Source organism: Gadus chalcogrammus, chromosome 16 (assembly GCF_026213295.1).
Source record: "Gadus chalcogrammus isolate NIFS_2021 chromosome 16, NIFS_Gcha_1.0, whole genome shotgun sequence".
In the NCBI taxonomy this organism is placed as follows: Eukaryota; Metazoa; Chordata; class Actinopteri; order Gadiformes; family Gadidae; genus Gadus; species Gadus chalcogrammus.
Window position 1 is genome coordinate 15567455 of NC_079427.1, and position 17498 is coordinate 15584952.

Consider the following 17498-nt stretch of genomic DNA (forward strand, 5'->3'; position numbering starts at 1 on the left):
AGCGCATGATACCACACACGCACACCACAACATAGTAAAATCCTTTCTTTATTTAACCCCAACAACGACGTCACACAACGTACAGTATAACGTAGTCAGATGGCGTCTGGTACAGTCGTTTGTATAAAAAATGATTTTGCAATTACAATTCAAAATTTCAAGACAAATTAAATTCACACGTGAGTACTAAAACGATAATACTACAAATAAATGCACAGATGCAGAGATGACAAATAACAGACAATTCTAAACGTCTTTCCGACAGCCAGTTTGAGGAAAAGGTTGGGGATTGGACTAGCAATAAGAATAGAAAACATCAAAAAATGTGTACAGGATTCTTTCAATGTCCAGGGTATGCCATTTCTCCGCCAGAAGAAACACGACACCACCTGCACAGGGACTGGCGCTAAACGCTACCCTGCAGAAGTATCTACAAAGAGCTTTGAGAACAGGCTGGCTGGCCCCCGCCTCGCTCAGCCGTACACGTCCTCGCGGTCCGCGTTGTAGATCTCGCCCTCCTGCAGCGAGGCGAAGTTGAGGAAGTGAGAGGGCCTGTGCACCTCGTGGTAGAACTCCTTGGGGTTGGACAGCTGCAGGTCGTACTTCATGTTGGGGTCGTGGCGGACACCTGCAGGCAAGGGAAGGTTGGATTAACCAGGAACAGCATCACCGTTTAGCTTAAATAAGCCAGGCATGGAAGGGATCTACAACATGGCCACCAGTAGCAATTATTTGTATGCCATGTGTGCTTAAATCATAGCATGATCAAGCCCGATCATCATGGTTCGAATAATGGAGGTTATCTGAAAAGTCTCAGAATCCATTTAAAAGATCAAGTATAACAGTTCGTGTTTATAGAACAGTAGTTGCCTGTGTAGCCGGATCAGTCGATGTTTAATCAATATAACATTGATCGTTTGGTGTTACTGAAACAATCAATCCAATAAACAGCACTGAAAATACTGAAAAAAAATTAGGACAGTTGAATTGTGTTCAACCATTGACTATTGTACGATCACAGTAAAGCATATTTGATAAAACGTTTTACAGAGAGAAATACTAAATAATGTCTCCTTGGCTCACCCATGAAGTTGTAATTCCATGAGACCTGGCCGGGAACCATGAAGAAGCCCAGGAAGCGGTCAGAGAGCAGCATCTGGACCCTCTCGTAGTGGGACGGCAGGTAACCCTTGGGGTTGTTGCCCTTGTCCGTGTTCTGTCGACCCCACTCGTATCCGCTGGGCGTCAGCTTGTAGGCGGTCAGCGTGCACGAGCCAGGAGTGAAGCTGATGGAACACAAGATAAACACCATAAGCATTCATAACATAACCTGTGGCAGCAGCACCAGCAATCCTCACGTTTAAAGTTGCAGATTTCGTCATGTTGAAATCAAATGGTTTTCCACAACCTTAGGCAGTAAACCATTTTCGACTAGGTAGGTCACACTTTGATTTCAATATGGCGGGGAGCTCCTACCTGCAGGTGATGATGATGGTTTTCTCTCCGTCCCATGAAGGGTTGTCAGCCATGACCTTGGCGTGGGTGGTGACGTCCTGGGGGGACAGCTGAGGAGACTCGTTGGGCTGCGTGTGGATCCAGCCAAGAGGCTCCATCTCCTGTTGGGCGGAAAGAGGAGAGCGTTGAGGAGCCGTCTGAAGTGCAACAAGCCATCATCATGGTCCAAACGATGAAGAGGATGAAGGAGAAAGTGTTTACCTTGAGGTACTCGTGTCCTGGGAGCTGGTTGGGCAGGTGGACCGTCTGGTGAGTTCCCCACTGGGGCACCATTACGATGCAGCGGATCTCCTTCACCTGGGGGTTGTCGGGGGGACTGGTGCCATAGAGGTAACCGGCGATCTGTCAGGACACGCCATACAAAAAGTGAATGGAAAGAAAACATAACCAAAGCAACAGAGGCCAAGTCGATTCTGGGATTATGATTGTGTTGGGCCAATCACAAGGCAGCAATGTTTACCTGTGCTCGCAGGTCAGAGATGCAGATGAACTTCTTCAGGACGTTCTTGGGCAGGATGTAGGTGTAGCCCGTCTCCTTGATGTCGTCAGAGGAAACGTAGATGTGGTTTGTCCTCAGATGGAGGTTGGCAGCAGATATAGCCCTGAGGTTTGGGAAGTGGAAAAAGTAAAGATTGTCAGCTTAAATGCAATCAATGCAAACCTACCGAAATATATTTATTGCCATTATTAAAAAAAGAAATATACATACAATAAAAAGCTTGATATGGCCATTAGCCAGCTTACCTGACCCTCCATTCGGTCTTGGAGGAGAAGGTCTGCGTCTCGTAGTTGGAGGTGGTGGAGGTGATGATCTCGTCGCCGTGCTTGTTGACGGTGCGGGTCTGGGTGGCGGTGAGCTGGGACTGCTCCTTGGTCTGCTTCTCGATCTCAGCGATCTGCTGGCGTTGCTGGGAGGGAGCGGATATCTCCATACCCAGGATGATGTCTCTGATCTCAGACTGGGTGAGGGAGGCCACGTTCACGCTGGGGAGGAGCAGGACGGGTGGCGTTAAAGAAACCAAAGATCAAGCTACGCCATCAGAGGATTTCATGAGGAATTCATAGGGATTACGTCGTTTAACAATATCAACACTTTAAATGGGAGAACTCATGGCATGACAAGATAATTGTTAATTGATACAATGTTGCTGCATCACTTCTGCGTGAATACAGGGAGGAAAATAATAATAAAAAATCAGATGTCTTCCTCATTTGGTCTTCTCCATTTGAGATGTCTACCATTTGTGCAGTAGCAGTTTGAAACTGGCAGAACCCGCACGGCTAAACACCCATGTTTACTGTTTACACTTGTACAAGTGTTCAAACAGAGAGCTAGTTCATCAAGTTCTTGAAGGTGAGAAATTGCCCAGTTAAGGCAAGTTTGACCATTAACGCGAGACCATTACATAATATCAGCCATGGAGCCCTTAAGTGTGGGAACAAATACAGCAATGAGGCGGCAACAGGATAACCTATGCCTATCCATCCATACAAGCATGCATGCATTAGACCACTCACTTGTTCTTCTTTCCGTAGTCAGCCAGGATCAGATCTTTGAGCTGCACCTCCACCTTGATCCATTCCTCATCCGTGAGGGTTGGCCAGATGTGATGGGGCTCTGTGATGGTCGTCTTGTCTGGTTTCAGGATCACCTTGGCCCTGTCGTTGTTGACGTGGAGCGCCCTCAGGATCAGGATGAGACGAGAGAAGGCCTACACACGCACACAACACACAAGAAACGCACTAGTTACACAAAGTGGACGAGTCAATATATCCTCATATCTGTTTAGTCTGGCTCAGAGTAGTTAACCGGGATACCAATTTTTCAGAGATTATATTAACACTAAAATTCAATTCATGCCTAAAGCGTAGGAGTGGTACTGACTGTGTAGGAAGAGATGGTCTTCAGCCAGTCGTCGTAGAGGTTGAACAGAACCATCTGGGGCTCGGTGGCCTTCAGGATCAGATCTCCGAACTTCTCCACCTTGAGACAGGCCTGGAAGGGCAGCTGGAGCTCGGAGCCTTTGATGACGATGTTGGGGAAATCAAGCAAGTGAACCTGCACGGGGAGGATGAAAAATAAGGCATTAGATATTTTTTTATGTAATCCGTTTTACCCATTCAAATCGAAAGCAGCAGATGAACCAGAAATTAACCAAGTTTTCTGAATTGAGAAAACTTGGTGAAGCAGCTTTGCTGCTCACCTCAAGAGGGTCCAACATGCCCTTCCTGGTCACGATGATCTGCTTGGGCTGCTCCTCCACAGGGAGGGATCGAATCAGGGCAGCAACCTCCTCAGCAGTCTTCCATTTAGCCAGCTACAGGAGGAGTAGAAACACGGCAATTTAAATAAACAGTAACCGCAACAATACATCAACTATTATATCAAAAAGTGAGTTCTAATGGTGATAAAGAGTGGGGCTGTACCTGTCCAAGACGTTTCTGGCCAGCCCACACAGACGTGTGGATGATCTTGAGGAAGAGCTGGCCAGTCCTGGGGTTGAAGATGAAGATGGCTCCATTGATGGGCTTTGTGGTCAAGTTACCCTCAAAGGTCTGAAACGGACGCATGAAGACTACATGAAGACGGACACACTGGCAGCACTACATTCTGTTTGGGATGGCCTGTCCTTGAAGAAGCCTCCAAATAGCTCTTTGGCTCCAGCATTCAAGAAGCCCTTGAAATGGTTGGTGGCCGACGGGACGTGCTCACCTTGTGGATGGTGACACGGTAGACGTTGGTGTCGTCTACGAACCAGATGATCTGGTTGGAGAAGAGCTCTCCGTAGTTCTGCGAGGAGAGGTAGGGCTCGGTGGGCTCTGAGGAGTACAGCTGCAGACCTTTGCGGATGCGCTCCCTCAGCACATACAGGGCGGGGTTGGCCTTCATGATCTTGGCCATGGCCTGCTGGATCAGAGGCTTGCCTCCGGGGAACCAGTTACCGTACGCGCTGCAGAGGAGGGGAAACACGGTGTTAAGGTTCACGCGTGGAGTTTGGAGAAAAGTGTCCCTTTAAGCTAACCCATACTAAAGTGTTACAACTTGGAATATACTAACATAACCATTGCATCATTTGCAACATTATCATAAGTATTTACTTTGTCCTGCTTTATATAATTCCACATGACCCAGTTTAAGTCCCATGGTGAAAGTCGCAAGAGCAACAGTTTCCTCTAGAATCTGACATGTATCCATGCTAGTCAGGGCACCAACCTGTGGAGGTTGTAGGCCAGGTCGAGGGCGATGAGCACCCCTGTGGGGGAGGGGTAGATACTCATGTTGTCGGTGGTGTAGTCAAGGAACTTGGCCCTGGCGTAGCGCTCAATGTCGTGGGAGTCGTAGTCTCCCCAGCGCAGCTGAATGTCAATCCAGTACTTCTGAGTGGTGGTGCTGTCCATCACGTCCCTGAGGGAAGAAAAATGGACATTAATGCAATGAAATTTAGTAGGACTGTATATTCCCTTTGACCATTATCCAAGCCTAGGCTTCCATCCAAGCCTCTTTTATAAAAAGCATGATGATGTTGATCACGATGAAGTCGTACTTTGAGTCGGCGAGCAGTGAGGGCCTGGAGACGTTCCACTTGTAGGAGGCGAAGAGGAGGATGTCTGCACAGGAGGAGTTCATCTTGTAGGACTTCCTGGGATGGATGGTTTCCTTCTGCACCGTCTCAATCTCCAGAGCGTCCAGCTCCTGGTCAAACACCTGGCAGAGATCCATGACCACGCTCTCGTGGATCTTCTGCCACAAGTGAGCCCTGAAGATCTGAATGAGGGAGATCTTCAGCGTGGGGATCTTGCCATGCATGAAGATGCCCGTCAGGTCAAGCTGCACCTGGAAGCCCACGTAGACCTGGGGGAGAGGAACATAAGGAGACGGTTCAACGGTCGGAGCAATGCTTCATCCTATTACCTGCCTCCGTAGAGGCTCATCACACAAGACAGTTCCAACACTATTTATCCTTACGTTGGCTCTGTTGATGGTGGGCGACCACCAGAGTGTGAAGCGACGGTTGGGGATCTGGTTGAGACCAGATCTCTGGGCGTTGGTCAGCTTCTTCCATTTCATGGACTCCTCAAAACCACTGGCCTTCTCCCTGAAACCCAACAAGAGGCGCCGTTACAACCAGATGCTCACGGGCACTGACTAGTGTACTGTTCATTACTAGAACCAGGTGCATTTGTTGGCTTGAGCCCGTTCTCACCAGAAGAGACCCTCCCAGGTGGGGAAGTAGGTGCCTTTGAACAGGGTGTGCTCCAGGATGCCCTCCACGCCGCCCAGAGCCTGGATCATGTCGGTACGGTAGTTGTTCAAATTCCACAGCTTGCCGTCGTGCCTCTGATGGGTCCACCAGAAGGGGTTCTGCTTCAGCACCTGCACGCACACAAACCAGTTTTAGAGTAAGTTAAGGGAACCAAAAATAGGTATATTGTCTACTTCAATTCAAGGAACAGTATTTAAAAATGGCAAACTTCATGCGCATGGTGTGCATCTTACCTGATACTGTTTGAAGTCGGTCCTGACCCTCCAGCCCTTGTCGTAGGCCAGCGTGTGTCTGTCCTTCTGGAACAGAGTGTTGATGCGGGGGATGCCCCTGTCCCAGGAGTCCTCCAAGTCCTCCAGGGTCAGACGCCTGAGACACAGGAGATGAAGAACTATTAGCCTTCATAGAATCCGCCTTCTCAATTAGATGCTTGAAATGCTCAAACGGTTTAATGATTGAAAACAATGAACCGTACTGCATGTATGCAAGCAATAAACAATTGTTTCAACAAAGATATATTAAATAACAGTAAATACTGTATTGACTATAACCAAACACAACCCTTCAGTGTTAATAAAGAAGTCAATAAAGCTTACAAAAAGGTCACATTTGAATTCAGGGTCAGAATAGGAAGCCGCTTGTCATCGGGCGTACCTGTTCTGGGCGATGGCCTCCTGTCTCTTGAGGGCGTACTCTGCCCACACTCTCTGGGAGTCGATGAACTCGCTCTCCCAGGGCTGGATGTAGCGGTACAAGTTAGGGATCAGTTGGTCTTCCTCGTGGCTCATTCCAGAACGGAAGTGAGTGATGCCCACGTCCGTCTGCTTGGACCACCTAGTGGGGAAGGGACGGCAAGGAACACGTTAAGAATGGAGCTGCATTTCACGCAGACACAAATAGATGGTTTAACAAGTCACTTATTAGGTGTGGCTCAGGTCACTATCAAACGACCAGTCACTCGGCAGCAGCCCTCCTGGTTGTCAGCGAAACCTAGCCTGCTTACTGTGGCACACTTCTGACACCCAAACACCCAGGGACCAGTGCTAGGTTTTAAGAGTGTGCGGTTCTAGATTCAGTTAGATACACGTTTAACTATGAGATCCGATTTAAATGCATGAAACCAGTAGAATATTTCAGAATCTTCATCAATTGCCTATGGAAGGACCGACCAATGTAATCAATCTTTATATTCAGTCCACCTATAGATCTAGGTCTCAGCTTACCGCAGATCTGACTGAGGGATGAGCACGTGGCCCATGGACAACATGCCCAGGCCGCCCAGCTCTTTGGGGGTGTAGAAGACCACAGGGGGGAAACGACTGGGCATCTTGGAGTTGAGGCCAATCTTGATACGCGTCTGAATCTTGTTTTCGCACTTGACCAGCAGGTCCAGAAGCTCCTGGGTGTTGACCACCGCCTCGCGGAAGTACGTCATCAGACCGATCAGAGCCGTGTTCCACTTGTTCACAATCTGGGGAGGGATAGTAAGGTGGTTATGGCTTTGTAAGTCACCATGATCCTATTTCAAACTCAAAGCAATCCTTTCAATGGGAAACAGCAGCTGTGCAGTGAAGATCTAGAAGAGGTCCCTGGTTTAAGTGGTGCTCACCTTGGTGAATGTGGTGGACCCAGAGGCCATGAGGATCTGGCGGACTCTGTTGTGGAAGCGCTGCATGGACTCATCGTCCACACGCAGGAAACACTGTGCTGTTCTCTCTTTGGTCACCTGCACACAGGGATTGACACGTTGATGAGGACTCAAAAGAAAGCGTGTGCCAGGAGGACAAATTGTCTGGCAGCACCATGCACATTTGTCCCAAACAGTCATCAGGATGGATTTGTGGGGCCTTTTTAACTACCAACCTCATTCTGCAGATTCCAGACTCCGTCTTTGTGTGTGAACTCCTCGTAGCTGGTGCGGCACTTGGGCAGGATGCGGCACTCGAAGCCACACATGTTGAAGAGCAGGTTGGGGTTGTCCTTGCTGTACACTGACACAAAGCTGTTCTCCCACTGCACCGTGGTGACCGAGCGGGGCAGGCGGTTCTTGATGTCCCAGAACACAGCGCGGCCCCTGGGAGGGGAGGAGATGGGAAGAAAAGATTATAAAACTATCCAAACTATGCCACTCATTCTCTTGACGAGTTGACCCCGAGGACAACGTCTTCAGAAAGACACCGCGGCGAGGGAGGGGACTCACAGGTTGACGTCGTGCTTCATCAGCCTCATGCGAGCGTCGCGGGGCCAGCACTTCTTGTTGTTGTAGCCCACAATGTTTTCGTTGTTGGGGTCCGGATGCTCCGTCAGGTACCTCTGGATCAGATCTCTGGCCTCGTCCGCGGTAAACCTGCACACACAAAGTGGTGGTCAAATCCAAACCGCATCGGCACACGGCGTGCACCCGTTTTCAACCCAGTCCTGCGCTGACCGCCCCTCAAGTACAGAACGTTAAGTTAAATATCTCAGATCTGAATAAATAAATAAATGTGCATGGCAAGTTTAATTGCATATAAAGCTAAGGTCAGGGGCTTCATTAATTCATCTACTCACAATGCAATGGAGGACAAGACTAGTTTACAAAGAGGACTGTAAAATGAGACCACACAGGGAGCGGAGGCTGTCGTCTCACCTGAAGAAGATGTGTATGCGGTCGATGTAGCGGCAGTAGAGGCGGATGGGGTGGGCGCTCTCGGTGGCCGTGTCCTGGAAGCTGAGGAAGTCGTTGGGCATCTGGGGCGGGCCGGCCATCTCGCTGGCCCGGTGCAGACCCAGCACCAGGAGGTCCATGACCAGGCCGTAGTACTGCACGATGAACGAGGCAAACTGCAGCCCTCGGATGATGCCGTACGAGTTGGTGTGATTCATGTCCTGGAGGAGAACAAAAAATAAAAAATATATTAACACAAGCTGGAAATTATCAGCACTCATGTAGTTGCCATTAACTGGTAGTAAGGGACGCCCCCAATATCAGACCTCAAAATAGGTGCACCTGGCAATGCAAGCAGCTACTACAGTCTAGAATAACACTTGCATCAAGAGACTAAACAAAGCTCTTGAAAGCATGCACTGATCCGAGTTTTATGAAACGGGAGACTTCTGATTGTCCATTGAATGCATTAGCGTGTAGTTAAACCTACAGCTTGAAGACCCCCTTACCTTGTAGTTGATGACCACGTTGTTCTTGGCTGTCATGTAGTCAGCAATGTTGTGGTCCACGATGAGACGCAGCAGCCTGTTGAGCAGCGTCAGATCGATCTTCTCGTACATCTTCTCGTAGCGAGACTCCAGCATGACGTTACACTCGCCCTCCGTCATCTCCCACACGTCCTGCAGGTTGTTGATACCTGGAAGGGGGCAGACAAACCCACTGAAACCCTGCTGCACATCTCTACCAATCACTCGTTTTGATTCATTGAACTGAAAAATATGTTTGACACAACTAGGCTAGAGATCGATAAGCTGGTAGCATAACCTATTGACGATAGACCAACACAGCAGTGCCTTTTAGCATGAGGTGCTTTTTGGTCAGAAGTACGAATTGATGTTGAAGCACTAAGTTCATAAACAGGAAAAATATTTCATGCATTTCTATGCATTTAAATAACATGCCTTGTGTTTTTTTCCAGATGGAAGATCAATGCTTTGACATAAGCATTCATCAAGAATAACAGTGATTTACTCTTTGACAATCAAACCACTTGGGCCTTACCTTGGCACCACTTGTACACCAGCAGCGGTGGGGGCTCGGTGTCGGCCGGCTTGATCCACGGCGGGAACAGCCGCCTCTTGTCCGCCTCGTACCAGAGGTACTGGTCCAGGTAGGCGTCTGTGATCTTCTCCAGGGGCTCCACGTCGTACACCGGCACCAGGTGGCTGTACAGGTCCATGAACTCGATGCCAACCTGGGAGAGAGGGGGGCAGGCAGCTGAATGAGACGAGTGTAATGGGTTCTTCCGTAGTATGGTTCCCTTCAAGCCGTGCAGCTGTTTTGACTCGGACAATGTTCACGACTCTCACCTCCTTGAAGGCTCGCTGGGTGAGCAGGTGACGTTTGATCCTGGACAGGGCTTCGTGGGGGTTGTCGTAGGCCTGCTCGATGAGACCCAGCTCCTCCCTCTGGGACTGGTTCAGACGAGACTTGACACTGCGCAAAACAAAAAACACAAACATCTGAACTTTGTATTCCTGCTCACAGACCCACTTTGTAAAGAGGATTTATAGTCATATTATGACTATAACAATGACGACCTCAAGGAAGAAGTGACTGAAATGATCCGATTCTGGGCTTTACCTGTAGGCCTCCTTGAGCCGCTCCAGGGCCAGGATGAGCAGCTTGGTGTCGTGTTTGTAGGACAGCGGGGGGAAGGGGATGGGGGAGAAGCGCCTGCTCTCCAGCCAATGCACCGTGGTGGTGTAGATGGCCACGGCCTCCTCTGCTGTGATGTAGGGGCCATCCTGAGGACCGAGCACATGGTTACCGTGGGCCTAACTAGGAAGATCTGGTTCACACTACTGTTGACCACTGATCTGAGCCCAACACAACCCGATACACATTAGCCACAGCAAAGCAGCTGTGAGATTAACAAAAATGAAGGCATTACTAGACAAATAGGATCCATTTGTCAAAATATAACCACAAAAACTGATCCGTTATCCTAGAAAGGTCAGAAATCCAAAAGGAAACTAGTTTGCAATTCAACTTTAACAACATAAAGTGGCCTTACCTTCAGGTAGTTGTGCTGCCTCTCCTGCTCCGCCTTGAGGTAGAGCCGGGTCAGCCTGCCCAGGTTCTTCTTGCACACCGTCTTGTCCACAGTGGCACCGCGGCGGATGCGCTCCCTGTTGTAGTGGGCCGTGTTGGTCCACCAGTCAGCCTTGGCTTTGACGTAGCGGAGGATCATGTTCTCGATGGGGGTGGGCAGGCCGGGCACCTTGGAGCGGGTAAGAGGAACACATTAGTTAGTAATATTCAGGTGGAGGAACCCTTTGAGGAAAGGCCCTGTATGGCTTTTATAAATATACAAGTGGGATAAAAGTTATTATTGATACCATCTCAAATTAATACAAACACACAATATTATATACAATATCGAAACTTAAAACGATCCCAGGCTACACTTCCTCTGACAAGGACCCACCTTCCAGGGGATGTTGGCCTTCCAGCACCTCCAGGACTCGCTGAGGTGCTGCAGGATGGTCCTGGCCTTGTTCTGCTTGATGCCCTCGGGCATCATGTCCAGGATGTCGTGCATGACGGCGGCACGCAGCTCCAGGTCAAAGTGGGACTCCACACGCTGCTTGGTCACCGTCTTGGCCACGCCCTTGGAGTGACGCCCTGGGAGAGAGGGTGGGGGAAATGGCTTGTTATGACAAAGGATTTGTAGACTTTCACGGTAAAGTTTGGTTTGACCCTTGTTCAATAATATCATTAAATTGTAGAAATGGCATGAAACAATATATTTTATAAAACAATTACTAAAATCCAACACAATACTGATATGCAATCATATATAGCCTAGCTTGCCATCAGTCAATTATATTGTTATACATTTAATTTTTTGTTGAATTTTTTTACCATCATGGCATTATTCCCTACGGTTATAACAGTACATTAGCCATATATGGGTGTCAATTACAAGCACGTTTGCATACCTTCAAACTGCCTGGCCAGCAGGTTGCCCAGCCACCTCTCCAGCAGAGGGGTGATGCCCCTCATGAAGAAGAGCCACACTCTCCAGCCAGGAGCCCAGAAGCCACAGCCTGGACCTTTACCCACTGGTCCCTGGGAGAAGGGGGGGAACATTGAGTCCTTCAGTGACCATACAAAGCTTGAACTTGCTCTTTAGCGTCTTGTGGAGGTGGAAAAAGCATCATCGTTTAATGGGAGGGCTTACGGTGTTGAAGCGGTAGTAGATGAGGTGCTTGAGGTCCTTGCACATGCGGATCTGTCTCATCAGCTTGTACTTGTAACGGTACATGCCCGTCAGCTGGCCCACGTGGGCAAAGATGTACTGGATCCCGTCGGACAGCTAGAGAGCAACATAGCACTGCTGTTAGACAACCTTAGGACAGGCAAATCCCATCAACACAGCCTTACAATGCACGGATGTTCGAATTACGCATACATTCAAGAGACCACTGGGTGGACCCTAATGGATAATAAATCGGGTAATTAGAATAGGAACTCTGGAAAACCACAATTGATGCTTCCAGAATGAATTGAAGGGAACTTGCTCATGTTTAGGCAAACAATAGGAATCTCACCAAGGATTAAACAAAATAAACATTTTGCGCACTGGCACAGGCCAGCAAAGTGGGCCTCTGTAAATTGACCGGCGTGTCGCACCGTCAATTTACAGATACATAAATTTCCACAGTTCCCTTTTTGTTTTAATTTATCAGCTGCTGGGGGATTCCATCATGTAATAGTCCGCGTGTTACTGACCTGGAATGCGTCAACGTTTCCCAGTCTGTACTGAACATGGCTGTCAACAACCAGTTTGCTGAGACGCAGCACCTCTCTGCACAGATGGAAAGCGTTACCGAACCTGGACTTCTTACGCTCCTGTAGGAAGAGAAGACAGAACCAAATGTGATATCGCCCAGTTGGAGCAGAACCCATGTTTTTTTCCCAATACAGAATTAGTGTAGGTCGGGCAAAAACCGTAGCCTTACTAGAACAGACTTAATGTTACTTTGAGCGCATGTCTGAATGTTTAGGTAACCAACCGGAATGTAGCCGGCGATTGAATAAACTAACCATTCATGTTAATTTTCCTCTATTTCTTACGCACAGGCAAGCAGAACAATGCAAGTGCGCCTTTGTAAGAGGGGTACATTTTGAAGTGATGTCCCAAAGAGTTGAAGAGACTGGTCAAACCTTTGTGGTGAGCGTCTTGACAGGCTTGAGGTTGAAGTTGTAGTCCAGATGCAGGTAGTTGAGGTTCTTACGATGGATCAGCAGATTGAGCATGTTGTAGCCCTGTCTGCAGACCTGCAACCCCACCTCCACCCAATCCAGCTTGGTGGACTGGAAGAACTTGGTGGCCTTGAAGGAACGGAACAGGTACCTGGGGGGAAAGAACACCCAGCAAACACGCTGGTTAGAGACGTGTTGCCAACACGGATGTAGAACATCTACAGGGTGTTCAGAGGCTCACCTCTTCTTCTGGGCCTTTGGTGGCCTCTGTTTGAGAGCGTTGAGCACGTAGTACTTCAGCAGTTTCTGGTAGGACACGCGCACTTTCACAGGCTGGCCGGCAGGGCAGTGCTCACGATACCTGCAAGGGGACAAAAAGACAACTTCAAACCACATACATATTCCATGTCAATATGTGGATCACATGGGTGTCTGGACATTGCTCTTTGAGGACATCCCACATGGGCGGACCAGGCGAGGGTCTTGACTCCTGGGAGGACATGACAGGATGCCAAAGAGAGCCAGGAGACTTGCAAATCCCCATTATAAACATCAAACAGATAATTAAACTCGCGTCTGAATGTTGACGTAACGCTACTTTGAGCGCATGTCTGAATGTTTAGGTAACCAACCGGAATGTAGCCGGCGATTTAATAAACTAACCATTCATTTTAATTTTCCTCAAGTTCTTACGCACAGGCAAGCAGACCAATGCAAGTGCGCCTTTGTAAGAGGGGTACATTTTTGTATGATATCCGAGCATTCAACAACAACTTTCTCATCCATTAGGTGTCGTCTTCTCACCAGTTCTTGATGAGAGGGATGTCAATTGCTCGCCTGGTCCGCCCAGAGCGCAGGTTGAAGGGGCGTGGCGCCCAGAGCAGAGCGATGCCGTTGGCGGTGTGGTCCGTGTAGAGAGGAGTGTCCTTGAGGAAGGGCTCCACGTACTCGGGCAGCTCAAACTCCTCATCGTCATCAGGCAGAGGCTCTTGACTCTGGAGAGGACATGAACAGGATGCCATGAAGGAAAACCCCATTAGAAAACGTCACACACAGATCATTAAACTCGCGTCTGAATGTTGACGTAACGCTACTTTGAGCTCATGTCTGAATGTTTAGGTAACCAACCGGAATGTAGCCGGTGATTGAATAAAATAACCATTCATTTTAATTTTCCTCAAGTTCTTACGCACAGGCAAGCAGACCAATGCAAGTGCGCCTTTGTAAGAGGGGTTTATTTTGGTATGATATCCGGGTATTCACCAACAACAACTTTTCACTTCAGCAACGCAGGAGGGCCTACCTTGACAGAGTGCCTGTGGGAGATGGGGTTGATCAGGGGATCAAAGTAGAAGGCTGGCAGATCAGGGTCCTCTGTCTTGATGAACACCACATTTGGAGTGTGGTACCTGAGAGAAGATCCAACAATTCTGGTTATTCTGGTAGTCAATGTTGTTTCATCCATAGCTAATTTGGAAGTGAATGTTCTTTTTCCTACCAGGTGAGGTGGACATGATGTGGGAGGTTGTTGTACAGGTAGGGGAAGGCGATTTTGTACTCTGTCCTGATTGGCTGTCTGATGATGATCTTGTTGATGTCATTGAACTCATTCCAGTCCTCATCCCTGTTAGCGGCACAAGAAGGAACAAAACTTTAGACCTTTTTGTGCATAAACCAAAATTATACAACGTGTTTTACTACATGAAAAATAATTTGTTAAAGTCTATTGGTAGCCCTATTTACTTACTGGAGGTTAATGTCCCTGACCAGCGGCTCAAACTTGGGCCCTCCGGGGATGGCCATGTTGAGAGCCTTGGAAGTGAAGAAGGCCTTGAGGTCAAACAGATAGAAGTAGTTGTAATCCACCAGGTCTGTGAGCAGCTGGTTAGCCAGGCGGTAGAGGGTGGACATCATAGGGAGCGTGAACTGCCAGCGACGGTAGGTGGTGCCGTTCACAAACCTGAAGACAAAGTGAAGCATTGCTACGATTAAACCAGTGTCAACTTGATGTACAAGAAAAAAAAGAAGTAAGATTAACCCTCCATTTCCAAGCAAACTGAGAAATGTGATGATGAGAGGGTGAAGCGAGCCTCACTTTGTGGCGTCCTTGAGGGGCTGGTGCTCGTAGAACCATTCAGCGACGGAGGAGTCCTCTTCCAGGTCCAGCTCCATCTGGATGGCCTCCAGCGGCTCCACATCCAGGATGTTGTCTGCGTAGTCCAGCGGCGGCTCCTCGTCATCAAACGGCGGGAAACGCATGCGCTTGAAGTGCCGACGGTCACGCTTCTCACGACGCATCATGATCCACATGGCTCTGCAGGGCGGGGAGAAATTAGCATTAGGAAACAATGCAAATATATAATGTCTCATCTCTCATCTCATCTCATTTTCGTCCGCTTATCCGGGTCGGGTCGCGGGGGGAGCAGCTCAAGCGGGGGGCCCCAGACTTCCCTTTCCCGGGCCACATTGACCAACTCTGACGGGGGGGTCCCGAGGCGTTCCCAGGCCAGTGTTGAGATATAATCTCTCCACCTAGTCCTGGGTCTTCCCCGAGGTCTCCTCCCCACTGGACGTGCCTGAAACACCTCCCAAGGAAGGCGCCCAGTGGGCATCCTTACCAGATGCCCGAACCACCTCAGGTGGTCGCGTCTGAATGTTGACGTAATGCTACTTTGAGCGCATGTCTGAATGTTTAGGTAACCAACCGGAATGTAGCCGGCGATTTAATAAACTAACCATTCATTTTAATTTTCCTCAAGTTCTTACGCACAGGCAAGCAGACCAATGCAAGTGCGCCTTTGTATGAGGGGTCCATTTTTGTGTGATATCCGAGCATTCAACAACAACTTTCTCATCCATTAGGTGTCGTCAGCCATTCCCTTCTGAGAAAACTCATCTCGGCCGCTTGTACCCGCGAATATATAATGTATACTTCACTATAAACATTAACAGTAGGATTGAGGGACATTTAAACGGCTCTTACCCCCATTGTGCGATGTAGACCGGCTCAATCACCCAGGGGATCTCATTGACGAAGGAGATGGCTCCAGTGATGTGGTAAAGCACTGGCACATCTCGGATCTGTTCCCAGGGCATGGGCATGTTCTCCAGCAGCTTCAGCACGGCATGGGGCATATACTTCAACGCCCTGCAGAGCACAAATGCAAGACAGATTGTTCATTCATCCCAGCTAGGAAATTCCCTCGGAAAATATACATTTTGTTTGTTTATTGAAAACTGCATCTGGTTCAGGTAAATGTTCATACCCAAGGTAGACCCTCTTGTCGTGGCGGAACTTCCTGTTGGTCATATCACCATGGTCCCTGATGATTTTGCGGACATGCTCGGGTGGCATGTCCTCCTTCTGGGCATCCACAAATCCAAACTTCCTTTTCTCTGAGTACCGCTTGGCCTGCAACTGCTGCCATTTTCTCGCTGTGGAATTGTTTTGGTGCACGAAAAATCAAAACATGGGTCACATATGAAAACATTTATGCCGTCTCCACAGCAAATAGCACCGGGTATATGAATGCAAACTGAGGATGGTTAAATGTGTACAGACCTTTTTCTTGAAGTTTTTCCTCAGACATGAAGTCGGGGATGGAGGCTGGAGGGGGGACGCCTGGAGGCATGCCTCCAGGGACCCCTCTGTAAGCGAAAGACGCTGCCATGCCCCTTACAACTAGAAGATCAAATCAAAGCACAGCTAGTTCAAATATAGTATACTAAAAAATAAACACCATTAACAAAGCAGTCGTAATACATACAACACGATAACAGCATATACTGCCTTATACAATAACTAAACCTCAATAACATACCAGTGTTAGTACATACAACTCCAGTTAAGTTAGTACACGGTGTTAAACAATGCATAAATGACCACTAACATAAGATCATGAAATGCGGATCATCTTTAGGGTTCGATTTTGAAAGTGTGCGTCTATGATTAACGGGGTTGGTTTAGGGTTTCTACCAGGTTACGGTTAATGTAGGGTTTTAACAAGGTTTCCTCCACCGATGGCCTCCCGTCAACACGCGCACAATAATGGATTCCTGAAGCTAAGCTAGGAAACTGGTGAGTTAGCTAGTAAGCTAGCGACCCATTCAGTGAAAGAATAATAGAAACAAACTGACCGGAAGGCTCATCAATTTCATCAATACATGCTTAGCGTGGCTGATCAATATTAAATTCGATGCGTTGTTCAAATCCCACCATCGTAGCCAACAAATGGATTTAGACGTTCTAACTTTAGGTTGCAGACTATCGTAAAAAAAAAACTACCTAGCTCCATGCTAACGTAGCGAAGCAATTCAGCCGAACAATACACGTGAATAATAAAACTTTCTATTCAAATATTTGAATCACTCCACACTAACTTTACCTTCACAGTCAAATGTTGATCCTCAAAGTCTGGATCTTCCACACTACCACATTTCTTTTGTATAACTGAGTAGACTTCTCCGCTGGTTGTGTTTCCTTGAGGCAGCACGCACGGTGAACGACACCGCCACACGATGGACGTTAAGAGACGCAACTGGTATTCACGTAATAGTACTACGCCGTTCCTAACATAACGTGCTGCTCAGACTGACTAGGTTACGTAGAAAGATACGACTACGCGGGACGAGCGCCACAGCTCAAATACCCGGATGAATAACCCGGAAACAAGGGTTCAAAGTTCATACGCTGCGTAAAGGTGCACGATTTTCCCAATCAATAGTATAAAAAACTAAAAAGTCCTCTTCATTATTTTCTAGAATAATATCCATTATTACAGTCCAATACAAGATCACTT

General features: G+C 48.1%; 1 protein-coding gene across 1 annotated transcript; it reads right to left on the minus strand.

Moving 5' to 3' along the window:
• Positions 1-22: 22 nt before the first annotated feature.
• On the minus strand, positions 23-17359 carry prpf8 (pre-mRNA processing factor 8). The gene is made up of 42 exons (XM_056610481.1): positions 17085-17359; positions 16262-16381; positions 15966-16134; positions 15683-15847; positions 14795-15013; positions 14447-14659; positions 14198-14323; positions 14003-14108; positions 13504-13694; positions 12941-13060; positions 12661-12850; positions 12226-12345; positions 11675-11809; positions 11433-11562; positions 10919-11115; positions 10505-10711; positions 10072-10235; positions 9798-9924; positions 9490-9682; positions 8937-9124; positions 8410-8648; positions 7981-8127; positions 7644-7854; positions 7390-7506; positions 7004-7251; positions 6435-6614; positions 6014-6149; positions 5721-5890; positions 5483-5612; positions 5061-5368; positions 4730-4921; positions 4229-4466; positions 3943-4071; positions 3720-3833; positions 3401-3574; positions 3034-3227; positions 2260-2499; positions 1976-2117; positions 1717-1857; positions 1477-1616; positions 1084-1286; positions 23-628 (listed from the first exon to the last, which is right to left on the minus strand). The coding sequence occupies exons 2-42, from the start codon at positions 16368-16370 to the stop codon at positions 474-476; spliced, it is 7017 nt and encodes a 2338-aa protein (XP_056466456.1). The 5' UTR covers positions 16371-16381; positions 17085-17359; the 3' UTR covers positions 23-473.
• Between the last annotated feature and the right edge of the window lie 139 nt (positions 17360-17498).

Excerpts from the sequence above, each read along its gene's own strand:
- prpf8 (XM_056610481.1), bottom strand. The coding sequence starts at position 16,370 with ATGGCAGCGTCTTTCGCTTACAGAGGGGTCCCTGGAGGCATGCCTCCA. Across the intron at positions 15,848-15,965 it reads GACAAGAGGGTCTACCTTGG|GGCGTTGAAGTATATGCCCC; the intron begins GTATGAACATTT and ends TGTGCTCTGCAG. Across the intron at positions 9,683-9,797 it reads CCCAGCGAGCCTTCAAGGAG|GTTGGCATCGAGTTCATGGA; the intron begins GTGAGAGTCGTG and ends CCTCTCTCCCAG.